The sequence below is a fragment of the Sorex araneus genome, chromosome X (assembly GCF_027595985.1).
Source record: "Sorex araneus isolate mSorAra2 chromosome X, mSorAra2.pri, whole genome shotgun sequence".
NCBI classification, from domain to species: domain Eukaryota; kingdom Metazoa; phylum Chordata; class Mammalia; order Eulipotyphla; family Soricidae; genus Sorex; species Sorex araneus.
Window position 1 is genome coordinate 370,493,562 of NC_073313.1, and position 24,598 is coordinate 370,518,159.

The 24,598-nt window shown below is 63.1% G+C and overlaps 1 protein-coding gene across 1 annotated transcript in view; it reads left to right on the forward strand.

The window, feature by feature from the left end:
• Positions 1–10,542: 10,542 nt before the first annotated feature.
• The window catches only part of VIT (vitrin), a 50,355-nt gene continuing 36,299 nt past the window's right edge, over positions 10,543–24,598 (forward strand). The window contains exons 1-4 of the mRNA XM_055121367.1: positions 10,543–10,591; positions 13,283–13,388; positions 15,844–15,981; positions 16,327–16,631. Of these exons, the coding sequence (XP_054977342.1) occupies positions 10,543–10,591; positions 13,283–13,388; positions 15,844–15,981; positions 16,327–16,631 (598 nt within the window). The remainder of the gene's footprint in view (positions 10,592–13,282; positions 13,389–15,843; positions 15,982–16,326; positions 16,632–24,598) is intronic.

Below are 24,598 nucleotides of genomic sequence, written 5' to 3' on the forward strand. Positions count from 1 at the left end.
CAAGCTGAGAAAGGACGCTCTCTGCTGGCGGCCTTCCGGGAATCGTTGTTCTTCTCTGGGCGATGCTGTGAGGGCCTGAACCCACGGCCGCACTGTTTGCCCGGCACCGTAGCGACGGGCGGTGGGAACATAATAAATGGGAATGTTTGAAGTGCTCTGAATTTTTAGGAAGAAAGTCACTGCATAAGCATCTCTGTTTGGCCCTTTCGGCCCAGAACACGGGTCCCCAAGGAAAAGCCATCTTTGTCCCAGTTCAACCACTCGCCCTAATTAAAAGCCGCACCCCTTCCCGGCCCGCAGTGCACTCGTGAAACAATGCACCTGACTCAGCCGACATTTCCTCCCATAATAAACTATTTGCAAAACATTTCTTGGGACTTCCTGTTCGGAGCCGCGGGCCCGGCCGACCCAGAGAAGAATCAAAACTCTGGGCAGAGGGAGAATCCTGTTGGCGTCTGTGCCCGTAATGGCCCTTCCCGAGGGCAGGGGCGGGCAGGGTGTCCGGGAAAGATGGGGGGGGGGGGGTGACGCCAAAGATGCAGCAGGCCCAGTTCCCTTCCTCAGAGGACACCCAGGTGCTCGCGAAGACACCCTTGGAGACAGAGGGACACCCTGGGGCCCGCCTGTTCCTGCTGACCCCGGGACTGCGGGCGTCCAGGGCTGCTGGCTGGAGCACTGTCGGGGTTCAGACGTGAGGCCTGGTCCTGGCCAGCGGTTGGTTTGGGGTGCGTGCCCAGGGCCAGGGTCAGACCCAGCTGTCATGCAGTGCCCGGCCACGTTGGTCCGACACTGCAGGGCTGGGGGCGGCTGGGGGGCCGTGCACAGCCAGAGCCGGGGGCTGTGGCTCTCAGTGCCCCTCCCCCGCTCACCCGCCCGCCCCGCCTCTCTCGTGGGGCACCGGCGGACAGGAGGAGCAGGGCCAAGTGGCCCCGAAGCACAGGCTCGCCCTCCCCAAGGCCAGGCGCTGGTCAACACCCCCCCGGGCACCCCCCACCCCCGTGGGCTGCCGCAGCATGAGGTGTGCTCTGCCGGCCGGGGGGGCCGCAGGAGATGGGAACACACAGACAGACAGACTCCGTGCCGTGGCCCCTTCCCGCACCCTGGCCTGAGGTATCGGGGCCTGGGGCCCTGCTCGCAGCCGGACACTCCGGCCTGGCCTCGGCTCCAGCCTGGGTGCGTCCCTTCAGGGCAACAGTCTTCTCGCGGCTTTTCAAATTAGGTCTCTGCTCCTGCTCCCACCGGCCCGAGTCTGCAGACGCCAGGGCCCCCCACTGTCTGAGCCTCCGGAGTTTGGGGGGTTGCTGGTATCAGTTCCCTCCCTCCCCCCTCCCCCCTTCCCTCCCCCCTTCCCTCCCTCCCTCCCTCCCACCCTTCCTTCCTTCCTTCCTTCCTTCCTTCCTTCCTTCCTTCCTTCCTCATTCCCCTTTCTTTTTTCTCTTTCTTTCTTCCCTTTTCTTTCTCTTCCTTCCTTCCTTCTTTCCTTCCTTCCCTCCTTTTATCCCTCCCTCCTTCCTTCCTTTCTTTCTTCCTTCCTTCCTTCCTTCTTCCTTCTTTCTTTCTTTCTTTCTTTCTTTCTTTCTTTCTTTCTTTCTTTCTTTCTTTCTTTCTCTCTTTCTTTCTTTCTCTTTCTTATTCTTTCTTTCTTTCTTTCTTTCTTTCTTTCTTTCTTTCTTTCTTTCTTTCTTTCTTTCTTTCTTTCTTTCTTTCCTGCTACATGGCTCCAGAGTGTTAATAATAGTTGCAGACATCTATCAAGCATGGACCAAATACAATCATTTTATGTGGCCATCAGAGCAGCTCTAATAGACTGATGTTGTCCTTTGCTTATCAGAGAGAAGCAGAGCAGTCTGCCAGGAGCCCCGTAGTGCAGACTCAGGCTGTCCAGAGGGCTCAGCCCTGCCTGCGGCCAGGGAGAGAGGAGGCGGGGAGAGGACAGAAAGGAGGAAGAAGAGAATTTAACTCAGGGGAGAAGTAAAAAATGCCCACTGTTTGTGCATGTGTGTGTGTATATGTGCGTGTGCGTGTGCATGTGCGTGTGTGTGTGTGTGTGTGTGTGTGTGTGTTGGTTCTAGGCCACATCCACCAGTGCTCAGGATTTACTGGGTCTGTGCTCAGGGATCACTCCTGGCGGTGCTCAGGGGACCCTAGACAGTGCTGGGATCAAACAAGGGTTACCCACACGCAGCGACTTCTCTGCACCGTCTCTCCAGTGCCCCCTGGATCACCAAGTCACCGTCATCCCGATGCTTGTCCATTTACTCGAGTGGGTGCCAGCAACGTCTCCAATCCTCCCAGCCCTGAGATTTTAGCAGCCTCTCCTTACTCGTCCTTCCCAATGATTGGAGGCTCTCTCAGGGTCAGGGGAATGAGATCTGTCGTTACTGTTTTTGGCATATCGAATACGCCATGGGGAGCTTGCCAGGCTCTGCCCGTGCAGGCGGGATACTCTCGGTCGCTTGCCGGGCTTTCTGATATATATATATATATATATATATATATATATATATATATATATATAACATATTACTCTCTTACTCTATGATTTGTTGCCTACTGTCTGAACTCCACCAAATATGGTGTGCTAATATGGAAAATGGGTAGAAAGTGTTTTATAATGTGTCAGAGTGTCCGGAAAGTGGCCTGGAGCGTGGCTGGGTAGTGGAGGTCGGCTGCCGGGGCTGGGTCCCTTGGGGCAGGGACGGCTCTCACCCGCCCCCTCTGGGGCGCCCCGAGTGAAACAGCCTGGGCGGAGTCCGGTGGCCTCATTTATACTCGAGTCTGGGAGGACGTTGAGATCTGGCGGAGGCTGGTGAGATGATCTGGTGCCGGCAGGTGTGGCTGATGGCTGTGCCCCAATCTCCCCGGGGCACAGAGACTGGGGCAGAGCAGGCAGGGGATCTCTACTTCCGGTCCCCTTGAGTCCGAAGGTCACAAAGTGCCGTATTATCTGGGTTCCACGGGCTGGAGCGTCCGGAAAGCGGCCTGGGTAGTGGAGGTGGGCTGCTGGGCTGGGTCCCTCGGGGTGGGGGGGCCCTCACCCGCCCCCTCCGGGACTCCCCGAGTGAAATAGCCTGGCGCGGACAACTTAGACAGCCCACCCCCGACTTAGACATAGTGTTGCTGCTGTTGGCCCACACCCAGGGATTACTCATGGCTCTGTGCTCAGGGATCACTCTGGCCCTGCTCTGGGGCCCTCTGTGGGGCCAGGGGTTGAACCCCAGCCAAGGCAAGCGCCCTACTGCGGTCCTAGCTCTCAGGCCCATATGTTTTTAATCCTAGAAATAATTGAACTTGGCTCATAGCCGTGAGCCGTGACCTGGTCCCCGGTGCTAGAGGACTCAGGCCGGGACGTCTCCTCGCCCGGCCCTCGGCCTCACTGCGGCCCGAACCCTCGCTCTCGCAGCCGTGCGGCACTGCGGGGCCTTGCAGGAAGGCGGCACAGTGAGGGGTCCCTCTGGGGTCTGCACAAGAGCGGGCGGCCCCCGGCCCCAGCCCCCAGCCCACAGCCACTCCAGACCCGCCCCAGGCCCCAGCCTGCTCCGGGCCATGCTCACTCCGGGTCTCCACGGCCCCGGAGGCTGCTCAGTGCCGGATGCCGCGCCCGGGACCGCCAAGGGCCAAAGCATTCTTGGCTGGGACCTGCCTTTCGCGGTCGTCCTGAGACTCCCGCCCGCCCGCTCTGGCTGACCAGAGTTCAAGGGCGTGCGGCCCGAGCAGGGGGCGTGGCTGGGCTCTCTGTGGAGGGAGCAGCTGTTCTTAGGGGAGCACTGTTGGCACCCCGAGAGCTGTGGCCAGATTTCTGCGCTCCCGGGCCCGCCCTCTGCCAGCCTGCGGCCTGTGAGGACGCTGGGGTCCTGCCCCCTGGGTTCTGCCCCCTGGGTCCTGCCCCCTGGGGTCCTGCCCCCTGGGGCTCTGCCCCCTGGGTTCTGCCCCCTGGGTCCTGCCCCCTGGGTCCTGCCCCCTGGGGTCCTGCCCCCTGGGTTCTGCCCCCTGGGTCCTGCCCCCCCCTGTCCCGCTGAGGCTGTGCCCCCGGGGGTCTTCATGAGAAACAGAAGCTCTGGAGTCAGTGCCCCACGGTGCGGCCAACCCCACTGAAGCAGGAGCCGGAGCAAACCCTCCTGCCGCACCTGCTCTCGCTGGACACAGCACTCACCCTTCAGAGGGTCCCGTGACCTGACTCCGTCCCGAGGCTCTGACTCCCTGCCCCCAGCTGCACCCGGTCTGCAGGGGTGAGCCGGGCAGAGGCACCTCAGGGTCCCCGAAAGCTCAGGAGGGCAGGGACCCCACGGGCCCGTTTGCCTGGACACAGACGGGGACGCTTCGCAGCCACCGTAGGGCGGGTTTCCTCGAACCCTACCTGGAGGGGCCGGAGATCGTTCCCGACGGTGCTGCTGGCCCCGTCCCATCCCGGACCCTGAGCACAGAGCCAGGAGTCAGCCCTGGGCTCAGCTGGATGGGACCCAAAACCAAACAAGAAATAGCATCTGTCCCCTGACTCCCGAGCACTTGCGAGCACTGTCCCCGCACCTGGGCCAGCAAGCCCCCCGCACCTGTCCGCAAACCGGAAGCTCCAGACAGCCCGAGCTGGCAGGAGAGACGGGACGGGGGCCCAGGGCCACGGCTTCAGTGCAGTGACAGCCCGCCCCGACCCTCGCCGGCCCCCTGCACACACACCTTGTCCCTACCCCCGGCCCCCGCACACACCCCGTCCCTCCCTCCGCCCCCTGCACACACACCCGTCCCTCTCCCCAGCCCCCCTGCACACACCCCCATCCCTCCCCCTGCCCCTGCACACACCCCATCTCTCCCCCCCGCCCCCCTGCACAGCCCAGTCAGCACTCAGTCTCCTGCTCTCCCCTTGGTGTAGCCCTGAGCACCCCCCGGGGCCCAGATCGTCCCAGCGCTGCATCCGGGGACCTATATGGAACCAGAGGTCTGGTTGGTGGAGCTGCAGGGATGGGCTTTCGGGACTCTGGAGCACTGTTTGGGAAGCCACAGTCACAAGGACGTTATTGGAACAATAAAAATGAATCGGGGCGTGAGCCACAGCTCACCCCTCTCCCGGGTTCCTGCTATGGGCCCTCCCTCCAGGCGGGGCCCTCTCCCTCCCTCCCTCCCTCTCTCCCTCCCTCCCTCCCCCTCTCCCTCTCCCTCTCTCCCTCTGTCTCTCTCTCCCTCTCCCTCCCTCCCTCCCCCTCTCCCTCTCCCTCTCTCCCTCTGTCTCTCTCTCTCCCTCACCCTCTCTCCCTCCCTCTCTCCCTCCCTCCCTCCCTCCCTCTCTCCCTCTCTCTCTCTGTCTCTGTCTCTCTCTGTCTCTGTCTCTCCCCTCTGGGCAGCCGGTTTGCAGTGCGGGAGCTGAGAGGTCCTGCAGGTCCCGCCCTCCTCCCTGCACCCAGCTCCTGCCCAGAGGTCTCGGCTGTTCCTAGTCCCGGGGACCCCACGCTGCTCTCCATAGCGGGGCGCCCAGTCGCGTCTCCACACGCGGTGCACGAGGCGTCCGGTGCCCCTGTTTCAGAGTTAGAAACCAGCCTGGACCCCCGACCGCACACTGCCCGCGGAGGGGAAACGGCCGCGGTGGCCCTTGGTGTCCACAGGCTGCCTGTGGACACCAAGGGCCACCCGCGGCGTTTCCCCTCCGCGGGCCAGCTGTGCGGTCGGGGCTCCCAGGCTGGTTTCTACTCTGAAACAGGGGCACCCGGACCGCCTCGTGCACCGCGTGTGGCCGACGCGACCTGGGCCGCCCCGCCTATCGGAGAGCAGGCGTGGGGGCCTCCCCTGCCACCGCGGGCGGAACCGTCTGGTCGGCGGGGCGCGGAGAGCGGCGCGCGCGCGCCCCCTGGCGGCGGGAAGGGGGCCGGCGGGCCGAGGGCGACAGGGCCGCAGGTGCAGGTGCCCCGCGTGGCTGACGCGCATTCCGCGTCCTGCCTCCCTCCTGGCCCAGGGACAGCACCCAGGGCGGCCTGGACCCCCAGAGCTGCACCCCCTCGCCTGGCAGCTGGAGAGAGGAGAGGGAGAAAAGGGGGGAGGGGAGGGGAGGAAAGGAGAGGAGAGGAGAGGACAGAAGGGGAGGGGAGAGGAGGGGAGGGGAGAGAAGGGGAGGGGAGGGAAGGGAGGAGGGGAGGGGAGAGGAAGGGGAAGGGGAGAGAAGGGGAGGGGAGGGAGGGGGAGAGGAGGGGAGAGGAGGGGAGAGGAGGGAAGGGGAGGGGAGGGGAGAGGAGGGGAGGGGAGGGAAGGGGAGGGGAGGGGAGGGGAGAGGAGGGGAGAGGAGGGAAGGGGGAGAGGAGGGGAGAGGAGGGGAGAGGAGGGAAGGGGAGAGGAGAAGAGAGGAGGGGGAAGGGACGGGAGAGAAAAAGAAAGTCTCTGAGAAACCAAAGCGAAGGTGTGTTCAGAGCTGCAGAGTGGAGGGCGGGCCCAGGAGTCCCCGGGGCCGACGGGCCTGTCTCTCTTTAGCCGCAAATGTCCGTCCTGCTTCCCCAAACCTCCAGTGACCACCCCAAGAGGAAAGACGAAACTCGAAGCCTGCCTGCAAAGGTGCCTCAGTTCCCCACTGAGCCCCAGGGGTGAGGCCAGAGGCCAGTCCGCACTCCCCACACCCCTTCCTCAGCGCTGCCCAGGGCTCCTGAGCACGGAGCCGGAGTAAGCCCGAGCACCGCTGGGTGTGGCCCCAAACCAAAGAAAATCCAAACCCCCAACATTAGAGTCTCTGCCCCGCAGGAGGACTGGTCCGTAGCGGGAACACTCCCACTGTGTGTGTGTGTGTGTGTGTGAGTGTGTGTGTGAGTGTGTGTGTGAGTGTGTGTGTGAGTGTGAGTGTTTGTGTGAGTGTGAGTGTTTGTGTGTGTGAGTGTGTGTGAGTGTGAGTGTGTGAGAGTGTGAGTGTGTGTGAGTGTGTGTGAGTGTGTTGTGTGAGTGTGTTGTGTGAGTGAGTGTGTGAGTGTGTGTGTGAGTGTGTGTGTGAGTGTGTGTGAGTTTGTGTGTGAGTGTGAGTGTGTGTGAGTGTGTGTGGAGGGGGACAGGCCAGGGAAGGGACCCCTGGGACTGTGATAGAGAGAAGTGGTCACTGCACGAGGGCCAGCTGAGAGGGGGGAAGGCGGCACACACAATGCCCTACCGGGAACAGAACCATCAACTTCGGGGCCTCAACTGGAAAAAGAAAAATGTGGGGGCGGGAGGGAAACTGGGTCATCGGTCAGAGAGGAGGACACTGGAGCAGGGCTGGTGTCGGGACATTGCGTACCTGAAACTCAATCACCAACAACTTTGTGACCTCGAGGGTCACTTAAAAAATAAACAAAGAGGGGCCAGAGCGACAGCACAGGGGTAGGGCGTTTGCCTTGCACGCGGCCGACCTGAGTTTGATTCCCAGCATCCCATATGGTCCCCCGAGCACCGCCAGGAGTGATTCCTGAGTGCAGAGCCAGGAGTAACCCCTGAGCATCGCTGGTGTGACCCAAAAAGCAAAATTAAATAAATGAAAAATGAATGAGAGTCTCTTCCTCTAGAAGTAAGAGGCGGCCGTGGGCATCGCACACGGGTGCCCTGGGTCCGAGTCTCGGCGCCAGTCTGTGGGTCTAGACACTTCTGGGTCTGATCCACACGCTGACAGCTTCCTCCTCGGGCGCAATGCGACGTGAGGGTCTCACAGAGCAAAGGGGCTTCAGCGCCCTGGGCTGACCCTTTGCTGGGAGCCGGCCCCGCCCGCTCTGCTGGACACTTGCTCCCGCCCGTGCAGCTGCGCCCCGAGAGCACTTGGGGGAGCCCCAGCCCTCCGGGGAGGCGCTGCCAGGCCTGAACTTGTTGGCCAGGGGTATCATTTTCCAGCGTCTCATTCCGGAACCTTCTCTTGCCAGGTCTCAGCTGAAATAAAAAAGTGAAAGTCCAATCTTCAGAAAGAAGCAAAAAAAAAAAGAAAGAAAGAAAGAAACGGTCAGAGAAGTTTCCAGCGCCACGAACCAGCCTCCCCCAGGCTGGCATTTCTGCAGAAGCCCAGGAAGAGGCCGGGGCCATCACAAACACCACAACAACGGGGCTGGGAGGGCCGAGGCTGGCTGCCCTGGAGGCCCTGAGCACTGCAGGCTGAGCAGCCCTGCGTCCCCAACTGAGTTGGACGACCCCGGAGGCCGAGCACTGCCAGAGCAGCCAGGGAGTTCTGCTCAGGAGCTTCTCCGGAGCTCGTGGTCCCTCCCCCTGGTTGGGTTTTAGGGGGGCGGGCACCCACACAGCAGGCAGGGCCTGGGGTCACTGTCAGCGCTTGAGCCGGAGGCCAGAGACTCAATGCCAGGGAGGACCCGGGCGCCCTGTGGTGCCCAGGAGTGACTCGGGCCCGAGAGTGCCAGGCGTGGCCTGTCCCTCCTCTCCAGGAGCAGGAAGATGCTAGAAGGCTGGAGCATGGCACGGGGGTCCCAGCACCCTGGGTTTCACTGAGCAAAGAGTGACCTGAGTACCTTTGGGGGTGACCCCAAACAGAAAAGGGTGAAGGAGAGGAGAGGGGAGGGGAGAGGAGACGGGAGGGGAGGGGGTGGGGAGGGATGGAGAGGAAGAAAGGAGGGGAGGGGAGGGGAGGGAGGTGGGGGAGGGGAGAGAGAGGAGGAGGGGGAAGGACGGAAGGAGGGGGAGGGGAGGAAAGCAGAGGGAGGGGAGGGGAGTGGGAGGAGGGGGAGAGGAGAGGTGGGGAGGGGAGAGAGGAGCAGAGGGATGGGAGGGAAGGAGTGGAGAGGAGGGGAGAGGGGAAGGGGAGAGAGGAGGAGGAGGAGGAAGGAAAAGTGAAGGAGGGAAGGAGGGGAGAGAGGCGGAGAGCAGAGGGAGGGGAGACAAGGGAGGGGTGGGCAGGGGGAGGGCAGGGGGAGGGCAGGGAGGGCAGGAGGGCAGGGGAGTGGGGGTCTGCTGTGGGTCCGCAGTTTCCTGTTCTCTCATTCCTCACTCTCTCACTGCAGGGGTGCGGCTGCGGGTGCCACCTGTGCCTCAGCGGCCCCTCCGTCTGCGCCAGGCGGCCCGGGGCAAAGGCTGCAGTGGGCTGTGGGGCGGGGGGTGAGACCCGGCTGACACGCCCCGGGCACCCTGAAGGGCAGCCCTCGAGGGCCCATGGGAACAGCCGCTCCCGCACCCCTGCCCGCCAAACTTGGGGGGGGCTTGGGGGGACACCTTCTCCTCACGCCTGCACCCCTGCCCGCCCCGCCCCAGGAAGATCACTCCACAGAGACAATCTCCTGAAGACAGACCCGAGTTCCCACAGCCCTGTGGCCCCTGAGGCAGTGAGGAGGCATCTGGCCAGTGTGGGGGGCTCAGGCAGGGGAGGGGAGGGGGGAGGGGGGGGAGGGGGGAGGGGGGGGCAGGGAGCACGGCCTTTGGCTCCCGTGGTCGTTGACAAGGTCCTGCCACAGGACAGCCAAGAGGCGCCCTGGGAGCTGACTCCGGGCCGAGGGTGCCCGGCGGGTGGGCACTGCCTGCGTGGGGCCAGCCCAGGCTCCACCCCGGCCTGAGCACTGCCGGGAGTGGCCCGGCCCGAGCAGCAGCGGCAACAGTCATGATCCGGCCGACTCGTCCGGAAACGAGCCTTGGTCGGCCCCAGACAGGCCTGGCCGGCCGGAGGTCCGCATCCAGGGAGGTCACAGCGGCCAGGGGTCACCTCAGGGGAGAGTGACAGGCCGAGGTGGGGGCCACCAGCCGATGGGAGACCAAGGGCAGGGCTGGTGCCGAGGGGACAGGGCCGGCAGCAGGACAGAGCCCCAGGGTGCGCCCCAGTGAGGGAGAGGGGAGGGACCCGGGCCTGTGAGAGGCTGGGCCGGCTGGTGGCGGGGACCCACCCCCGGGCAGGGGCGCATCCCGGACTGTGGGCAGCGGCGGGGACATGGGGGCTGGGGCGGCCCCGGGTGAGAGCAGGCAGAGAGCAGCGGCCTCGTCAGGGGGACTTTCCAACATGCAGGTCTGCGGGCAAAAGCTTCCGGAAGAGGGGAGGGAGCTGAGATGGCGGGACCCGGGGAGGGGCACCGGGCCAGGGCAGCCGAGGGGGCCCTGTGTCCTGTGTCGCTAGGTCCAGATTCCTTTGGCCCTCATGGCGGGGCTGCGGGAACGTGGAGCTGAGCCAGCGGGCCGGCCGGGAGCTGGGCAGGGCCGGCCGAGGGTCTAGGACAGGCGTGGGGGGTCAGCAGCCGGAACCTGGCTTCTCTGGCCGGGCACTCGGCCAACTGCCCAGGGCTGCAGGACCCGCCGGGCCAGGGGGCCCCACGTGAGGGTGAGGAAGCGGATCGTAGATTCAGTCTGATGGGAACGGAATTCTGAGCCCGCGAGCCATTCAGCAGGGGCCAGCCCGAGGGACAGAAGAGGGGAGGAATAGTCCAGGCGCTCCCGGTCTGGGTTCCGGTGCTGCCTCACTCAGACTCGAGCCCGTGCTCTGGACCCCAGGGCGTCCGCCAGGACACCGGGTTCCCACAGTCCCTCAGAGAAGCCCAGGCACGCGCAGGGGGGCCGGGGACGAGTCACGTGACAGTGCCGAGTGTCCCGTCCACTCCCTGTCCCCCGGTTGGTCTGTCCCAGCCCATCGCCATGGCAGGCGGCATCTGTTCCACGAGGGCTCAGGGCCCAGAGCAGTCAGGTGAGTCTGGGCACCGGAAGCTTCTAGAATCTGGGTGCGGGGTTGCTCGGGGAGCCTGTGGTGCGGGTGGGACCTTCTCTCCGGCCCCAGCGCAGCTTTGATGTCATCAGAGCCGGACGCAGGACCCGTAGCTGGACCCGAGGACCAAGGAGGAGGTAAAACAGCCGCACGGCGAGGGCCCAGAGAGGGACGGACGCTCGCGAAGGGCACCCAGCCGCGGCCGCGGGGGGACACTGGCCACCGCCCTCGCAACTGAGAGCAGGAGACTCTCTCCCCCAGCTCACGCCAACTGCCTGGGGCCACGCTCCCCCCCCCCCCGCCCCGGGTCAGACGGCTGTGGCCCTAGTGACCCCACAGGGGATGCCGGGGTCGAACCCGGGCAGGCCACATGCAGGCACTCGCCCCGCCCGCCGAGCTCTCTCGACCCCCCGCACTGCTTTTCTTTATTTCTTGTCACAGACCTCGCCGCCGGAGCACTGACGGCCGGAGCACCCGCCGCCCCGCCCTGCCCTTCTCAGGCACCGCCCTGCATCCCTGGGCCTCCCCGGGCAGCTCCCACGCGCGTCCCACTCTGCCTTGTCCCCGCTGAAAGGCGTCTGGGTGGAAAATGGAAACCGGGGCAAGAACAGAGGCTTCGGGGACCAGCACCACGGCCCTGGGCCGGGACTCGAACCTGGCTCCTCTGCCGTGCGGGGCCCCAGGAGTCTCCCTTCTTTGCAGGACGGCCGTGCCAGGACCCTCAGCGGACTAGCTATGACCCCCCGGCGGCCCCTCGCCGGGAGGGGCCCAAGAGCCCGAGAAGCAGCGAGTCTCGCCCCGGGGATGGCGCCCCAGGACCCCTCGCTGCTAGTGCAGACGGTGACCCCGGCAGGACCCTCCTGACTCCTCAACCCCCCAGGGCCAGCCCTGAGGTGCCTGCAGTGGAACCTTCAGTGGCAGAATCCAGTGACGGGAACAGCGAAGCTAAGTAACTTATGTTTGGGGGCTGGAGCCATAGCATAGCGGGGAGGGCGTTTGCCTTGCACGTGGCCGACCTGGGTTCGAGTCCTGGCTTAGGGGCCCCTGAGCACCGCCAGGAGTGATTCCTGAGTGCAGAGCCAGGAGTAGCCCTGAGCATCCCCGGGTGTGGCCCAAAAAGCAAATAATAATAATGATAATAGTAATAGTAATTTGTTTGGGGGTTTGGTTTGGGGGCCACTCCTGGCAGTGCTCAGAGCCTGCTCCTGACTCAGTGCTCGGGGCTCACGCCGAGCTCACTCCTACGTGGTGCCCAGTCCCGGGCTGGCTGTGGCCACCGCCCGTGCCTTGCCTCCTCCTGGGCCTTCTCTGGCCAGAGGCTAAATGATGGTTTAACCATAATCCTAAAATAAGGAGCAGTCCCAGAGCCAGCAGAGGCTGCTCCCAGGGGAGGCCCCTCCAGCCCCTGCGTCCCCCCAGCCCCCCACTCCCCAGCCCTGCAGGAGGCCCTGACTGATGCGCATTTGAATACCGCAGCCGCTGATATGCTAATGAGCCGAGGGCCGCCCCTCCCACGGGTGACACGGAGATGTCACCGCCGCGAGCCCGCGGAGTCTCTGCAGGGGCTGCCCCGCCGGCTTCTGCCGCTGGAGCGCTCTGCTCCCCCTGTTATTATCTTGTTACCAGAAGCACACAGCACCGCCGCTCGGCCAGCGTGCCAGGAGCCGGGAGGGTTAGAGGAGGAAAACAAAAAAAAAAAAAAAGGAAGAAAAGAAATCGCATCAACGTGTCGGAAAAAAAGAAAGTATTTTCCAAAAGTGAGTCCTGCTGGGTTTGCCCGCCCCGGAGCCACAGCCGGGAGCCGCTCGCCACATCCTCCGCCCGAGTCTTTCCCAGGGCCCTGTGGCGAGGGGCTCCGCTTGCTGCAGTTTAGACTCTCAGAGTGGAGGATTTGCTGGCTGAACATTGAGCCGAGGGCTTGGAAAGGAGATTCAGAAAGCCAGACCCCCTCCAGCCCCAACAAAAAGGGGAGAGAAGAAGGAAGGAAGGAAGGAAGGAAGGAGGAAGGAAGGAAGGAAGGAAGGAAGGAAGGAAGGAAGGAAGGAAGGAAGGAAGGAAGGAAGGAAGGAAGGAAGGAAGGAAGGAAGGAAGGAAGGAAGGAGAGAGAAAGAGAAAGAAAGAAAGAAAGAAAGAAAGAAAGAAAGAAAAAAAGAAAGAAAGAAAGAAAGAAAGAAAGAAAGAAAGAAAGAAAGAAAGAAAGAAAGAAAGAAAGAAAGAAAGAAAGAAAGAAAGGAAGGAAGGAAGAAAGAGAGAGAGAAAGAGAGAGAGAAAGAGAGAAGGAAAGAAAGAAAGAAAGAAAGAAAGAAAGAAAGAAAGAAAGAAAGAAAGAAAGAAAGAAAGAAAGAGGAAAGAAAGAGAGAAAGAAAGGAGGAAAGAAAGAGAGAAAGAGAGAGAGAAAGAGAAAGAAAGAGAGAAAGAAAGAGAAGGAGACAATGAGACAAAGAGAAAAAAAGAGAAGAAAGAGAGTGGAGCTTTGAGAGCACCGCCTAATTCAGCACTGAATGTGATGTGAGCTAAACTGCGTGCATGCGTGTGTGTGTGTGTGTGTGTGTGTGTGTGTGTGTGTGTGTGTGTGTGTTGGAAAATGCGCTCTACGAAGTGCTGAGAGGCTGATGGGAATGTTTGATTAGTTCCTCTTGAAAGGTGCGGGACCTCTTCTGGGTTCTTCCTTAGGACACTTCAGCTGGCTGCAATTTGTGAAGCAGAAAAACCGAAGAGGAAAAGAACACATCCTTCCTGGCTGGTGGACCGTCTTTGAGAGTCAGTCGCCGCAAACAAGGTACGTCTGCGTCTGCGGAGGGGGCTAGCCGCGCGTAGAGGCAGCGTTTCCACTCCTTCTGTCTAACGCATGGACAACGTACTTGTCCTTTAGAAGCTTTAGCACATCCGTCTGTACGTTTCGGTCTCAAGAGAACGGAGGTGAGAGGGGGTGGTGGCTGGCAGTGTTGGAGGTAGCTGGTCTCAGGACGAGGATCGAGAGCACAAACGTCTAAGACAAAACCAGAACAGGACCGTTACTGTGTCTCTCAAACAACTCAGACTCAAGTGTGATCTTGGATCACGATTATTTGTGTTGAATTTTACAGCAAAGTTCAGTCCAAGTCTGTTTTCCCTCTTATGAATACTTTCCTATATGGATCCGGTGGGAGAAACGGTTTCTAACAGGGAAGCACTGGGAGTAAAGAGCTTCCACGATGCTGAATTAAAAGAGAAATTATTTCCTTGGATCAATATTATCTCTGCTCAAGACAGCCCCGGGCGGAGTGAGAGGAACCGTCCTGCATCTTGTTTACCGGGGAAGTGTTTTTCTTAGGCTGAATGCTTCTTTTCCTGATCAGCTCCCAGAGGGGCGCTGGCATTGTTCAACCTCCCCATCGGGAGCTTAACTTTGCACAGGCAAACAAGAGACAAACGTTTCTCTTCAGCCTGGTTTGTGTCCGGCCAGCAGAAACATGAAATAAATACTCCAGCCCAGGTTAAACGGAGAGGAGAAGACGGAAGGATTACTGCTGGTTTGCTCTCCCACTCCAGGGCATGTAGCCATTTCCAAACTGGGTGGGAGGCGAGATTTTCTTTGGATTTATTGTAAAAAGAAAAACCAGGCGCCTGATGGTGGCAGTTATTAAAACCTGTCCGGTGCTTTAAAAAAAAAAACACGAAAATTTGCCATGACGCCGTGTTTTAATAACTTTGGGAGTTTGGGTGGTAAAGTTCCGAGGTTGTTTTTCGCTTGCTGCTCTGCGCGGCCAGCACCCAGCCGGGCGGGCAAAGAGCCCGTCTGTGTGAGCGTCCCGGGGCTTGCGGGAGGATGAGTGGCCCGGCCCCGCAGGGTGGGCGCCAGTCTCTCACTGACGGGCCGAAAATGCCTCTTCTGTCAAGGGCCCTCAGTGAGGAAGGGCCAGGCTCAGGGACTGCGTTTTCCCAGGACAGCGATGCTGGGTTCCCGGGCCCGGGTCCTTGAGCATCGCCCATCGAGCCCACAGAGAGCGCGGGCAGGCGCGGGCAGGCGCGGGGAGGCGCAGGGAGGCGCGGGGAGGCTCCCTCCAGATGCCAGCGGCTGTGGCGTGTGGCTTTGGGGACTGGCCATCTTCCCGGCCAGCTTGCAGACCCGTTGGTCCCGGGGTGGGGTCTGGGCTGAGCAGGTTGCTGGAGTGTCCGGGGAAACATACACACACACACACACACACACACACACACACACACACACACACACACACGGGGGGGCGGGGCTCGGTGGGACACGTCCACCATGTCTGGGCCCCGCCCCGGTCTCTAGCCCTGGCCAGGTGTCTCCTGGGGCTTCGCATTATTTCCCCACCAGAGAAAACGTCGTGGCGGTGCGTCACCACCCAGGGGACCACGGGCTTCAATATTGATTCTCGACATGGGTTCCGAAAGGTCTCCGGGGGCCTGAAAGATAGTGCAGTGGGTAGGGCGTTTGCCCTGCACGGGGCCCACCTGGGTTCGGTCCCCGGCTTCCCCTATGGTCCCCTGAGCACCACCAGGGGTGATCCCAGGGCACAGAGCCAAGAGCACCACTGGTGTGCCCTACCCCCACCCAAATAGTCTTGAAAAGTGAAAGCACGCAAGGTGCGATCTCCATTGTGAGCCTATGGGTCTAAGAGGCGCACAGGAAAGAGGGCAAGAGAAACAATACAACTCTGAAGCACAGTGAGGCTTCTACACAGCTGGGTCTTGGGGGTGTTGGCATGTGAGCCCCCCACTACCCGTGTCTGTGTGAGGGCCGGGGGGCTCCCGGGCAGAGCCCACCAGCCCTGCTGACGGAATGCCGTTGCAGCTGTGTGACCTCGGGATGTAAGTCGCCCTCTCTGTGCCTGCGTCTCCCCTCCGAGAGGAGTCAGGTGGACAGTCTCCAAGGCGCCCTCCCCGTCAGGGCATCCTGCCCTGGACCCTCTCTGATGTCAAGGGGAGGTGCAGGGTCCGAGTCAAGACACTCTGGGCCCCCAGGACGAGGAGGCAGCAACTCGGGTTGGGGACGAAGGTCTCTGCGACCTGCCGGGGGGCTCACCTGCGGCCCCCTGTTTGCAGACACCCGCGGCGGCCACGGGGCGGGAGCAGAGCGGAGCCGTGCATCTGCGTGGGAAGCGTGTGCGGGCCCGGGTCTGACTCTGGCTGGTGTCGCCTCAGCGGGGGCCGACGTCTCGGGGGGCCGGCGTCAGGCCACGCGCTCGGAACCAGGCCCTGGGGGTCACCTGGGGGCCCGTCTGTGACAGGAGCCTCACCCCAGAGCACTCTGCGGAGAGCATCACCGGCACTCGGCTGCCGGGACTGTCGTGGCCTGGCCCCCGGGAGGCGGAGGCGGCTGGCGCCTGCCGGGGCCACCGGAACCTCCCGGGCTCAGCCTCGTTCAGGTGAGCGAGAGGCAGGGGGGGAGGCCGGCCCTGCCCTGAGGGTCTGTGGGACCCGCCCTCGGCCCGAGCTCGCAGGGAGGAGCTTGGTGATGGCGAGAGAAGAGACAGGCCGGGCCTGCGGGGCGGAACCTTCTGGGCTTTGGAGACGCTTGTTCCCAGGAGCGGGGGGCGGGGGGGGGGGTGGCGGGCGCTGGTCTCGGGTCTGCAGGCCGGGAGGGGTGGGGGGGGGCAGGGCCAGAGCAGCGAGAGACCAGACTGGGTCACACACGGCCAAGCCGCCCCTGGGCTCCGCCGCCGCTGGCCCTCAGCTGGGCCCTGACCCCGGGCCTGTCCGTCGCTCCCCAGCATCCAGGGCCGCGGGACCCAGCGAGGCGGCAGTGACACCCAGGCTGCCAGGCCCAGGGCCCAGGGCTGGACAGAGGCCAAGCGTGCGTCCACCACCAGATACGGCCACCCCCAGGGGACGCGCCAGGAGCCACATGCTGGGCCTGAAGGTGCCCCCGAGGACCCCAACAGCTGTGAGGCTCCCTCCCCAGTGCTCACTGCAGACCGGCTGATTGTTGGTTGGAGCCCGCTGGGGACCCTGTGCCGTGGCGACTGGGACCCCCCGCGTCCTCACTGCAGGGACGCTCAGCCCTGGACTCGGGAAGGTGCGGTGACCCCTGCCAAGGTGCAGACAGATCACGGGACGCGGGGAACGGGGAGTGCAGAGGAGCCCCAGAAACTTCTAGAAATGGATTCGGGAGCCAGAATGGTGTAGGCTTACCTGACGGAGCATCCAGTGTGTCATTGTTCGGCCAGTGCAATGCTGGCCTTGCAGGTGGGGAGGGGAGAGAGAGTGAGAGAGACAGAGAGAGACAGGGACAGAGAGAGACAGAGACAGGGACAGAGAGAGACAGGGACAGAGAGAGACAGGGACAGGGACAGAGAGAGACAGAGACAGGGACAGAGAGAGACAGGGACAGAGAGAGACAGGGACAGAGAGACAGGGACAGGGACAGAGAGAGACAGAGACAGAGAGAGAGACAGAGAGAGATAGAGATAGAAACAGAGACAGACAGACAGAGACACAGAAAAACAGAGAGAGACAGAGAGACAGAGATAGGCACAGAGAGAGACAGAGAGAGACAGAGAGATAGAGATAGAAACAGAGACAGACAGACAGAGAGAGACAGAGAGACAGAGATAGGCACAGAGAGAGAGACAGAGAGAGATAGAGATAGAAACAGAGACAGACAGAGACACAGAAAGACAGAGACAGAGAGACAGAGATAGGCACAGAGAGAGAGACAGAGAGAGACAGAGAGATAGAGATAGAAACAGAGACAGACAGACAGAGACACAGAAAGACAGAGAGAGACAGAGAGACAGAGATAGGCACAGAGAGAGACAGAGAGAACCAAAGTCGCAGGAAGGGAGCAGACGCGCCCGGGACAAACGGGCTGTCCTGGGGTCCCACAGTCGAGTGCCTGTTTACAGGTGGCCCCGGGCGGGCTTGGGGCCAAGGACAGTCCTAGGGACCCGCTGTTCACGACTGGTGTCATGACTATTCCGGGTTTGTTTACTGCATTTCCCCCGGCAACCCAGGCTTGAAACAAACAGTCGTGGGTCCCGGGTTAAGACTTCGCTGCTCTGAATCAACGGGAAATTGTTTCCTGTGAGCGTCCCACGTGAAAGGAGGCAGGCGGAGCCCGGGTCGCACGGCACCTGCAGGGGTGACCCCGCCACACCCCGCAGCAGGCCCCACGCGGGAGCGCGGGAGAAGGCCTGGGCCAGGCATGTGGGTCGGCCAGCTGGGAGCCCTTGGGGACTGTTGTCATTTATGTCGCTGTGTTTTATTGGCCTTAGACTTACGAGAAGAGAAACACACACACACACACACACACACACACACACACACACACACACACACACACCACACACACACACGTTTAGGCCTGCTCCTACATCCTGTCGTGAAATAAGATGCTTTGAAGAAAAATGCCTCTTTTCATTTTTTTTTACTTTTTTGCTTTTTGGGTCACACCCGGCAATGCACAGGTTTGACTCCTGGCTCTGCACTCAGGAATCACTCCTGGCGGTGCTCAGGGGACCCTATGGGCTGCTGGGAATCGAACCCGGGTCAGCGGCGTGCAAGGCAAATGCCCTCCCCGCTGTGCTATCGCTCCAGCCTCAGGAAACTGCCTTTTTTAAATGCTCGATGTCATTCTTGTGCTGCTCAGCTGGCTCAGCTGTCCTGGAACTGTCTAGAAGATCTCCCTGAAAATGAGGTGATGCTCTCTGCAGCCTCTGAGCAGGGACAAAGGGGGAGACCGAGGCCCCGTCCCCCCTGAGCACCCTCCGAAGTCACGCGGGCAGCTGGGTCGGGCCACCCCGGAGGTTTTGCTCTGCTGAGTCCGGGGCTGGCGGGGTCCCGGGCCAGAGAGGATGAGGGTGCTGGGGGCACCGCCTCTGACGGCCCCGGCCCAGCCGCCGCAGACGCCCCAGAGCTGTTCTGACACAGAGCAACTCCCGGAACCGCCCGGCGGCGCCATGGGGGTGCCGAGCCCCGTGGTAGACTAGGGAGCCGCAGCCATGCGAGAGAGAGCGGCGCTCGGACCCCACGCCAGGCCCGTTTCTCAGCACTGCGCCAAACGCGCCCGGTCTGTCTGCAAAACACAGTGCTCAGGAGCCTCTGGCTCTAAGAACCGCTTCTCCAGTGGTGGGAAACCTGCATTTGGGACACAAACGTCACCAAGAGCCCTTGGGAGAGCCGGGCAGGAACACGGGCCTGGGGTCCAGCAGCGCAGGGCCCCGAGGGGCGGCTGTGGCCTGGAGGCCCGGGCCCTGCAGGGGTGAGGCCGCGGCGCCCTGAGCGGCACCCAGCCTGCTGACCCGGCCGGGTCCCAAGGGTGCCCGCCAGCTCCCGTGGGCGAGTCCCTGTGAGACACTCCACAGCCTCAGCTTCTCCTATGGGGGGCTCCACTAGGATAAGACCCCCAGAAAACCGCTCACCTTCCCCCCCTCTGGCAGAAAGGCCGTTGGCTGGAGCGAGAGTCCAGTGGGGACAGAGATGGCCTTGCACGCGGCCGAGCCGAGTTGGATCTCCGGCATCCCGTGTGGGCCCCTGAGCACTGCCAGGAGTGATTCTTGTGTGCAGAGCCAGGAGTGAGCCCTCAGCCCTCAGCACCGCCGGGTGTGACCCAGGAAGGAAGGAGGGAGGGAGGGAGGGAGGGAGGGAGGGAGGGAGGGAGGAGGGAGGAAGGAAGGAAGGAAGGAAGGAAGGAAGGAAGGAAGGAAGGAAGGAAGGAAGGAAGGAAGGAAGGAAGGAAGGAAGGAAGGAAGAGAGAGAGAAAGAAAGAGAAAGAGAGAAAGAAAGAAAGAAAGAAAGAAAGAAAGAAAGAAAGAAAGAAAGAAAGAAAGAAAGAAAGAAAGAAAGAAAGAAAGAAAGGAAGGAAGGAAGGAAGGAAGGAAGGAAGGAAGGAAGGGAGGAGGGAGGGAGGGAAGGAAGGAAGGAAGGAGGGAAGGAAGGAGGGAAGGAAGGAAGGAAGGAGGGAAGGAAGGAGGGAAGGAAGGAGGGAAGGAAGGAAGGAAGGAGGGAAGGAAGGAGGGAAGGAAGGAAGGAAGGAGGGAAGGAAGGAGGGAAGGAAGGAAGGAAGGAGGGGGGGAGAGGCTGTTTGTGAGTGTGGACGGGTGGGGAAGCCCTAGCCAGGCCCTGTCGGGGAGGGGGCAGCTGGCTCTCGGCCCCCCTGCAGCCCTGCGCTGAGGGCCGTCCCCTCTGGGCTCCACAAGTTCCGGTGGGGGGGGGCTGCCCAGACCGGCCCTCTGTGCTCCCCAGGGCCGAAGGGATTTCTGGGCACAGAGGTGAAGTTTAGCCTCGGAAGCATTCCTGGGGCCAGCGCCGTGCGCCCCTGCTCTGTGCTTGCGAGAAGGGAGCCCCCCTTTCTAGGCGCTGCGGGCTGGGCCCGGGCAAGGGCCCTGGGGCACTGCGCATGGACAGCCCAGGGCAGAGCTGGCCTGGCGAGGGCTGGTAAAGGCCCTTCGGAGTCCCTTGCCCCCCCCTCCATGCTTGTTGCTCTTGGTTTCGCTTGGGTTGGGGGTCTGTTGGGGGGCCCCCGGGTGCGAGGGGTGCTCTGGCGGCCAGAGGCAGCAGGCCCGCCGTGTGGAGGGTGCTGAGGGGTGACGGGCTCGGCGGGGTCCCGGCAGCTGTGCTGCTGCTTGCTCTGCAGCTGTGGCGGCACCGGGGGTCGAACTCACGACCTCACGCTTGGGCCCCGCCCCAAGGGTCCTGGAGGAGGCGCGGGAGTGCAGCGAGGAGCAGCGCCCGCCCGCGGGCCCTGGGGCAGGCGTGGAGGCCCGGTCCAGAGGGGCGCAGGGCTGGGCCGGACACCGGGCTGCCCACCTGTCCCTGCCGCGCCGGCCCCCCCCTCACAGCGGCTCTCGTGCCTCCACACGTGCCTGCCCTGCCGTGCCCCTCCCTCAGGCCCCGCCGCGCCTCCCCCCTCCACCGCGTCCCACCCGCCCTGCCGTGGCCTCAGCCCACCCTGGACTTACAGCTCTTGTCCCCTGGGTGCAGGGCTGAGAGCCCTGCCGGGAGGGGGCGCTGCGGGGGGCTCCACCCTCGGGGACCCACCTACACACCCTCGGCCCCACTCGGCTGCTGCCTCCAGGGCATGACTCGGTGCTACCTGCCGGTCTATCTGTCTGTCTGTCTCGGTCTGTCTGTCTGTCTGCCTGCCTGCCTGTCTGTCTGTCTGTCTGACTGTCTGTCTGCCTGTCTGCCTGTCTGTCTGCCTGCCTGCCTGTCTGTCTGTCTGCCTGTCTGTCTGTCTGCCTGTCTGTCTGTCTCGGTCTGTCTGTCTGCCAGTCTGTCTGTCTGTCTGTCTGTCTGCCTGCCTGCCTGCCTGTCTGTCTGCCTGTCTGTCTGTCTGTCTGTCTGTCTGCCTGCCTGCCTGTCTGTCTGTCTGCCTGTCTGCCTGCCTGCCTGTCTGTCTGTCTGCCTGCCTGTCAGCCTGCCTGTCTGTCTGCCTGTCTGTCTGCCTGTCTGTCTGTCCGTCTGCCTGCCTGTCTGCCTGTCTGTCCGTCTGCCTGCCTGTCTGTCTGTCTGTGCCCTCTCAGACCCCCACCCGCCCAGCCCCTCCCACTGGGGTTCCCGGCCCCCTCACGGCAGGGGAAATGTCCCCAGACCTGCCAGGGGCCGTCGGCTAAGTGGTTAGGGGGGCTCGGCCAGCAGCCCCCGCCCGGCTGCCCGGGCAGAGGGGAAGCAGGCGCCCCCCCAGCCCCGCCTCCGCCCCCCCCATGTGGAGCGTGGCCACGTGGCCGCAGCCACTGGACAGCCAATTACACGCGCGGGCAGTGCCAGAGCCGGGCGGGTCACGCCTGGTTAGGCTTAAAAATACCCCGGGCTCTCCCGGCCCTAAATAACACTGTGCTGGGAGCCTCTCGGGGACGAGCACGCGTGTCCGAGGGCCCCGCCCCGCTGCCCACTCAGCACGCGTGTCTGAGGGTCCCCACCCCCACCCAGCATGCATGTCTGCGGGTCCCCCCAGCCCCCACGGCTCTCCGAGCCCCGTGCTCACGGCCCACCCTGTGCCCTTCTGGGGGGCCGGGAAGCAGGAGCTCTCCCTGCACTGTCTAGAAACTTCTAGAACCTCGATCATATGGAACAGGCCACTGAGCTGTGCGTGGAAGGCTCGGCCGGGAGGGGCGGCCTGTCGGGAGGACCGTCTCTGCGCCCAACTGACCGTCTCGCGTGGCCTCGTCCTTCACGCCCGTGTCCCTGGGCCCGGCTGCCGGCTGCGCGGGGCAGGGAGGCCTGCCAGGCCCGGGGTCCCCCCAGGTGACAGACGTGCCCTTTGCCCTCCGAGTGCCAGGAGGATGGACCGACGGCCGGACCCTCCCTGCGCTCTCCAGGACACCCTGCCAGCCACAGGGGCGAGTGCGGGGGCGCGGGGGTCAGCATCCCGCCAGGCCCTCCCCGCGGCCTCCCCCTCCGCCGCCCCGCTCTGGGCCCCTGGGAGGGTGGCCGGGATGAAGGGCCCCACGGGACTTCCTGAGGCTCCGGGACGCCGCGGCGGAACTTCCTCCCACGGGCAGCTGAGATCTAAAGTGCCCCTTCGGAGCGTAATTACTGCCTGCAGCCCGCCGGAGGGGCGCGCTCCGCTAAGCGGTGCCACATGTCGGGCTGGGACGGGAAAGAGCCAGGGCTGACGCACACACGCCCCAGAGGGCCACCTCCTGCGGGCCGGGGCTGACGCACGGACAGGCACAGACGCGCGTGCGCCAGACGCGTGGACACCAGGTCGGGGACGGGAGACGGGGACGTGGGCTGCGGCCCCCACAGAGCTGCTGCCCAGGGCAGGACCCGGACACCTGGCACGGGCGCTGCCCCGGCTGTCCCCGGCTGTCCCCACGGGCGCTGACCCTCCTCCCTCCAAGACTCCAGAATCCCCAGGGAACTTTTTTTTTTTTTTTTTTTTTTTGCTTTTTGGGTCACACCCGGCAATGCACAGGGGTGACTCCTGGCTCTGCACTCAGGAATTACTCCTGGCGGTGCTCGGGGGACCCTATGGGATGCTCGGGGAACCCTATGGGATGCTGGGAATCGAACCCGGGTCAGCAGCATGCAAGGCAAATGCCCTACTTGCTATGCTATTTCTCCAGCCCCAAGGGGACTCTTGAGTGCCCTATGGACATGCTGGGCACACAGAGGACTTTGGACCCACGGAGGGAGCCGTTTCTGCTGCTTCGTCTGCTTCGTCGCATGTGCATGTGTGTGTGTGTCTGTGTGTGTGTGCATGTGTGTGTGTGTCTGTGTGTGTGCATGTGTGTGTTGTCTGTGTGTGTGCGCATCTCTGTGTTTGCTTGTTTGTGCGTGTGTGTTTCATGCATGTATGTGTGTATTTGCATGTCTGTGTGTATGCACATCTGTGTGTGTCTACATGTGCCTGTGCATCTCTGTGTGTGCCTGTGCATGACTATATGTGTGCGTGTGTGCATGTGTGTGCATGACTCTGTGTGCATGTATGTGAGCATCTGGTGTGTGTGCGTGCATGTGCATATGTGTGCGTGCCTGTGCATGTGTGTGTGTGCGTGCAGCAGCCTTGGGGCCCCGTGAGGTGGGCTCATCAGAGGGCAGGACTTGCCAAGGGCAGGGGCTGTGGGACGAGTGGAAATTTCCTCTCCTGAGAGTATCCCACACCCGCGTGGCCCCGTCCCGTCCACGTCCTGCCCCTGAGGCCTTTGGCTGGGAGACGAGCACAGAGTCCAAGCTGGCCGGGGCGTGACTCAGTCCCTGCCGGTGGGGACCAGGCGGACCTGGGGGAGCCCGGCGGAGCCCGCACCCTGCACCCAGCCAGGGACGCAGGTGACCGCCAGCCTGCAGCAGCACCCAGGAGGAGGGACGCAGGCCACCGCCCAGCCTGCACCAGCACCCAGGAGGTTCCCGTAGGACCCGCCCGCCACCAGCCTGGGAGCCGCGGTGTCCACTGGCTGCGCTCAGACCTCTGTGGGGCCAGGAGGCGCCCAGGGTTCTCCCAACCCGGCTGGGGGCCACTGTGAAGACCCTAAGTACCAGGATTGCCTGGGACACACCACAGTGCTCAGGGGCCCCAGGGCCACACCTGGTCATGCTCAGAGACCCTCAGGAACACCCTACAGTGCTCAGGGACTCTCAGGAACACCCCACAGTGCTCAGGAGCCTCAGGGCCACTTCACAGTGCTCAGGGACCTTCAGGGACACCCCACAGTGCTCAGGGACCCCAGGGCCACCCCTGACAGTGCTCAGGGACCCTCAGGAACACACACAGTGCTCAGTGGCCCTCAGGAACACACACAGTGCTCAGGAGCCTCAGGGCCACTTCACAGTGCTCAGGGACCCCAAGGCCACCCCTGACAGTGCTCAGGGACCCTCAGGGACACCCTGCAGTGCTCAGGAGCCCTAGGGCCACTTCACAGTGCTCAGGGACCTTCAGGGACACCCCACAGTGCTCAGGAGCCCTAGGGCTACTTCACAGTGCTCAGGGACCCTCAGGGCCACCCCGAAGACTCAGGGGCCCCAGGGCCGTGCCCTTCCATGACACGCAGGAGGCCCCGTGGTGCTGGGGACCAGGCTTGCACCCTGCCCTGCCCTTGGGGAGGTGGGGCAGGGGGCACCGAGCAGGCTCTGCTGGTCTATGGCGCTGGGTCCGTCCCCGGCAGAACACGCCTCTCCATCTGCGGGAAGAACGGGAGACGCAAACAGGAAGGAGAAGCGCGAGCTCGGCTGGCCCTGGTCCCCCCCGGATGCACGGCCGGAGCCCCGGGGCCGCCCAGCCACGGCCCCACCTCTCGCCGATCTCCCCCGCCTGCACCCCTTCACCTGGTCCCCGGCAGCGGGGAGAGCCCCGTCCCCAGATGACCGTGCCGAGGGGTCCAGCCTCTGCAAGCAGCGCCCACCCTCAGCTCTGCCATGTGCTCCCAGAGGGGACGGGGCGGGTGGGGACGGGCGCAGAGGTCGGGCGGCGGGGAGGGCACTTGCCACGTGTGCACGACCTGGGTTCCATCCCACTTTGCCACATCACTTCCCCGAGGCCCACCAGGATCCATACCTGAGCACAGAGCCAGGAATCAGCCCGGAGCACCGCTGGGTGTGGCCCCC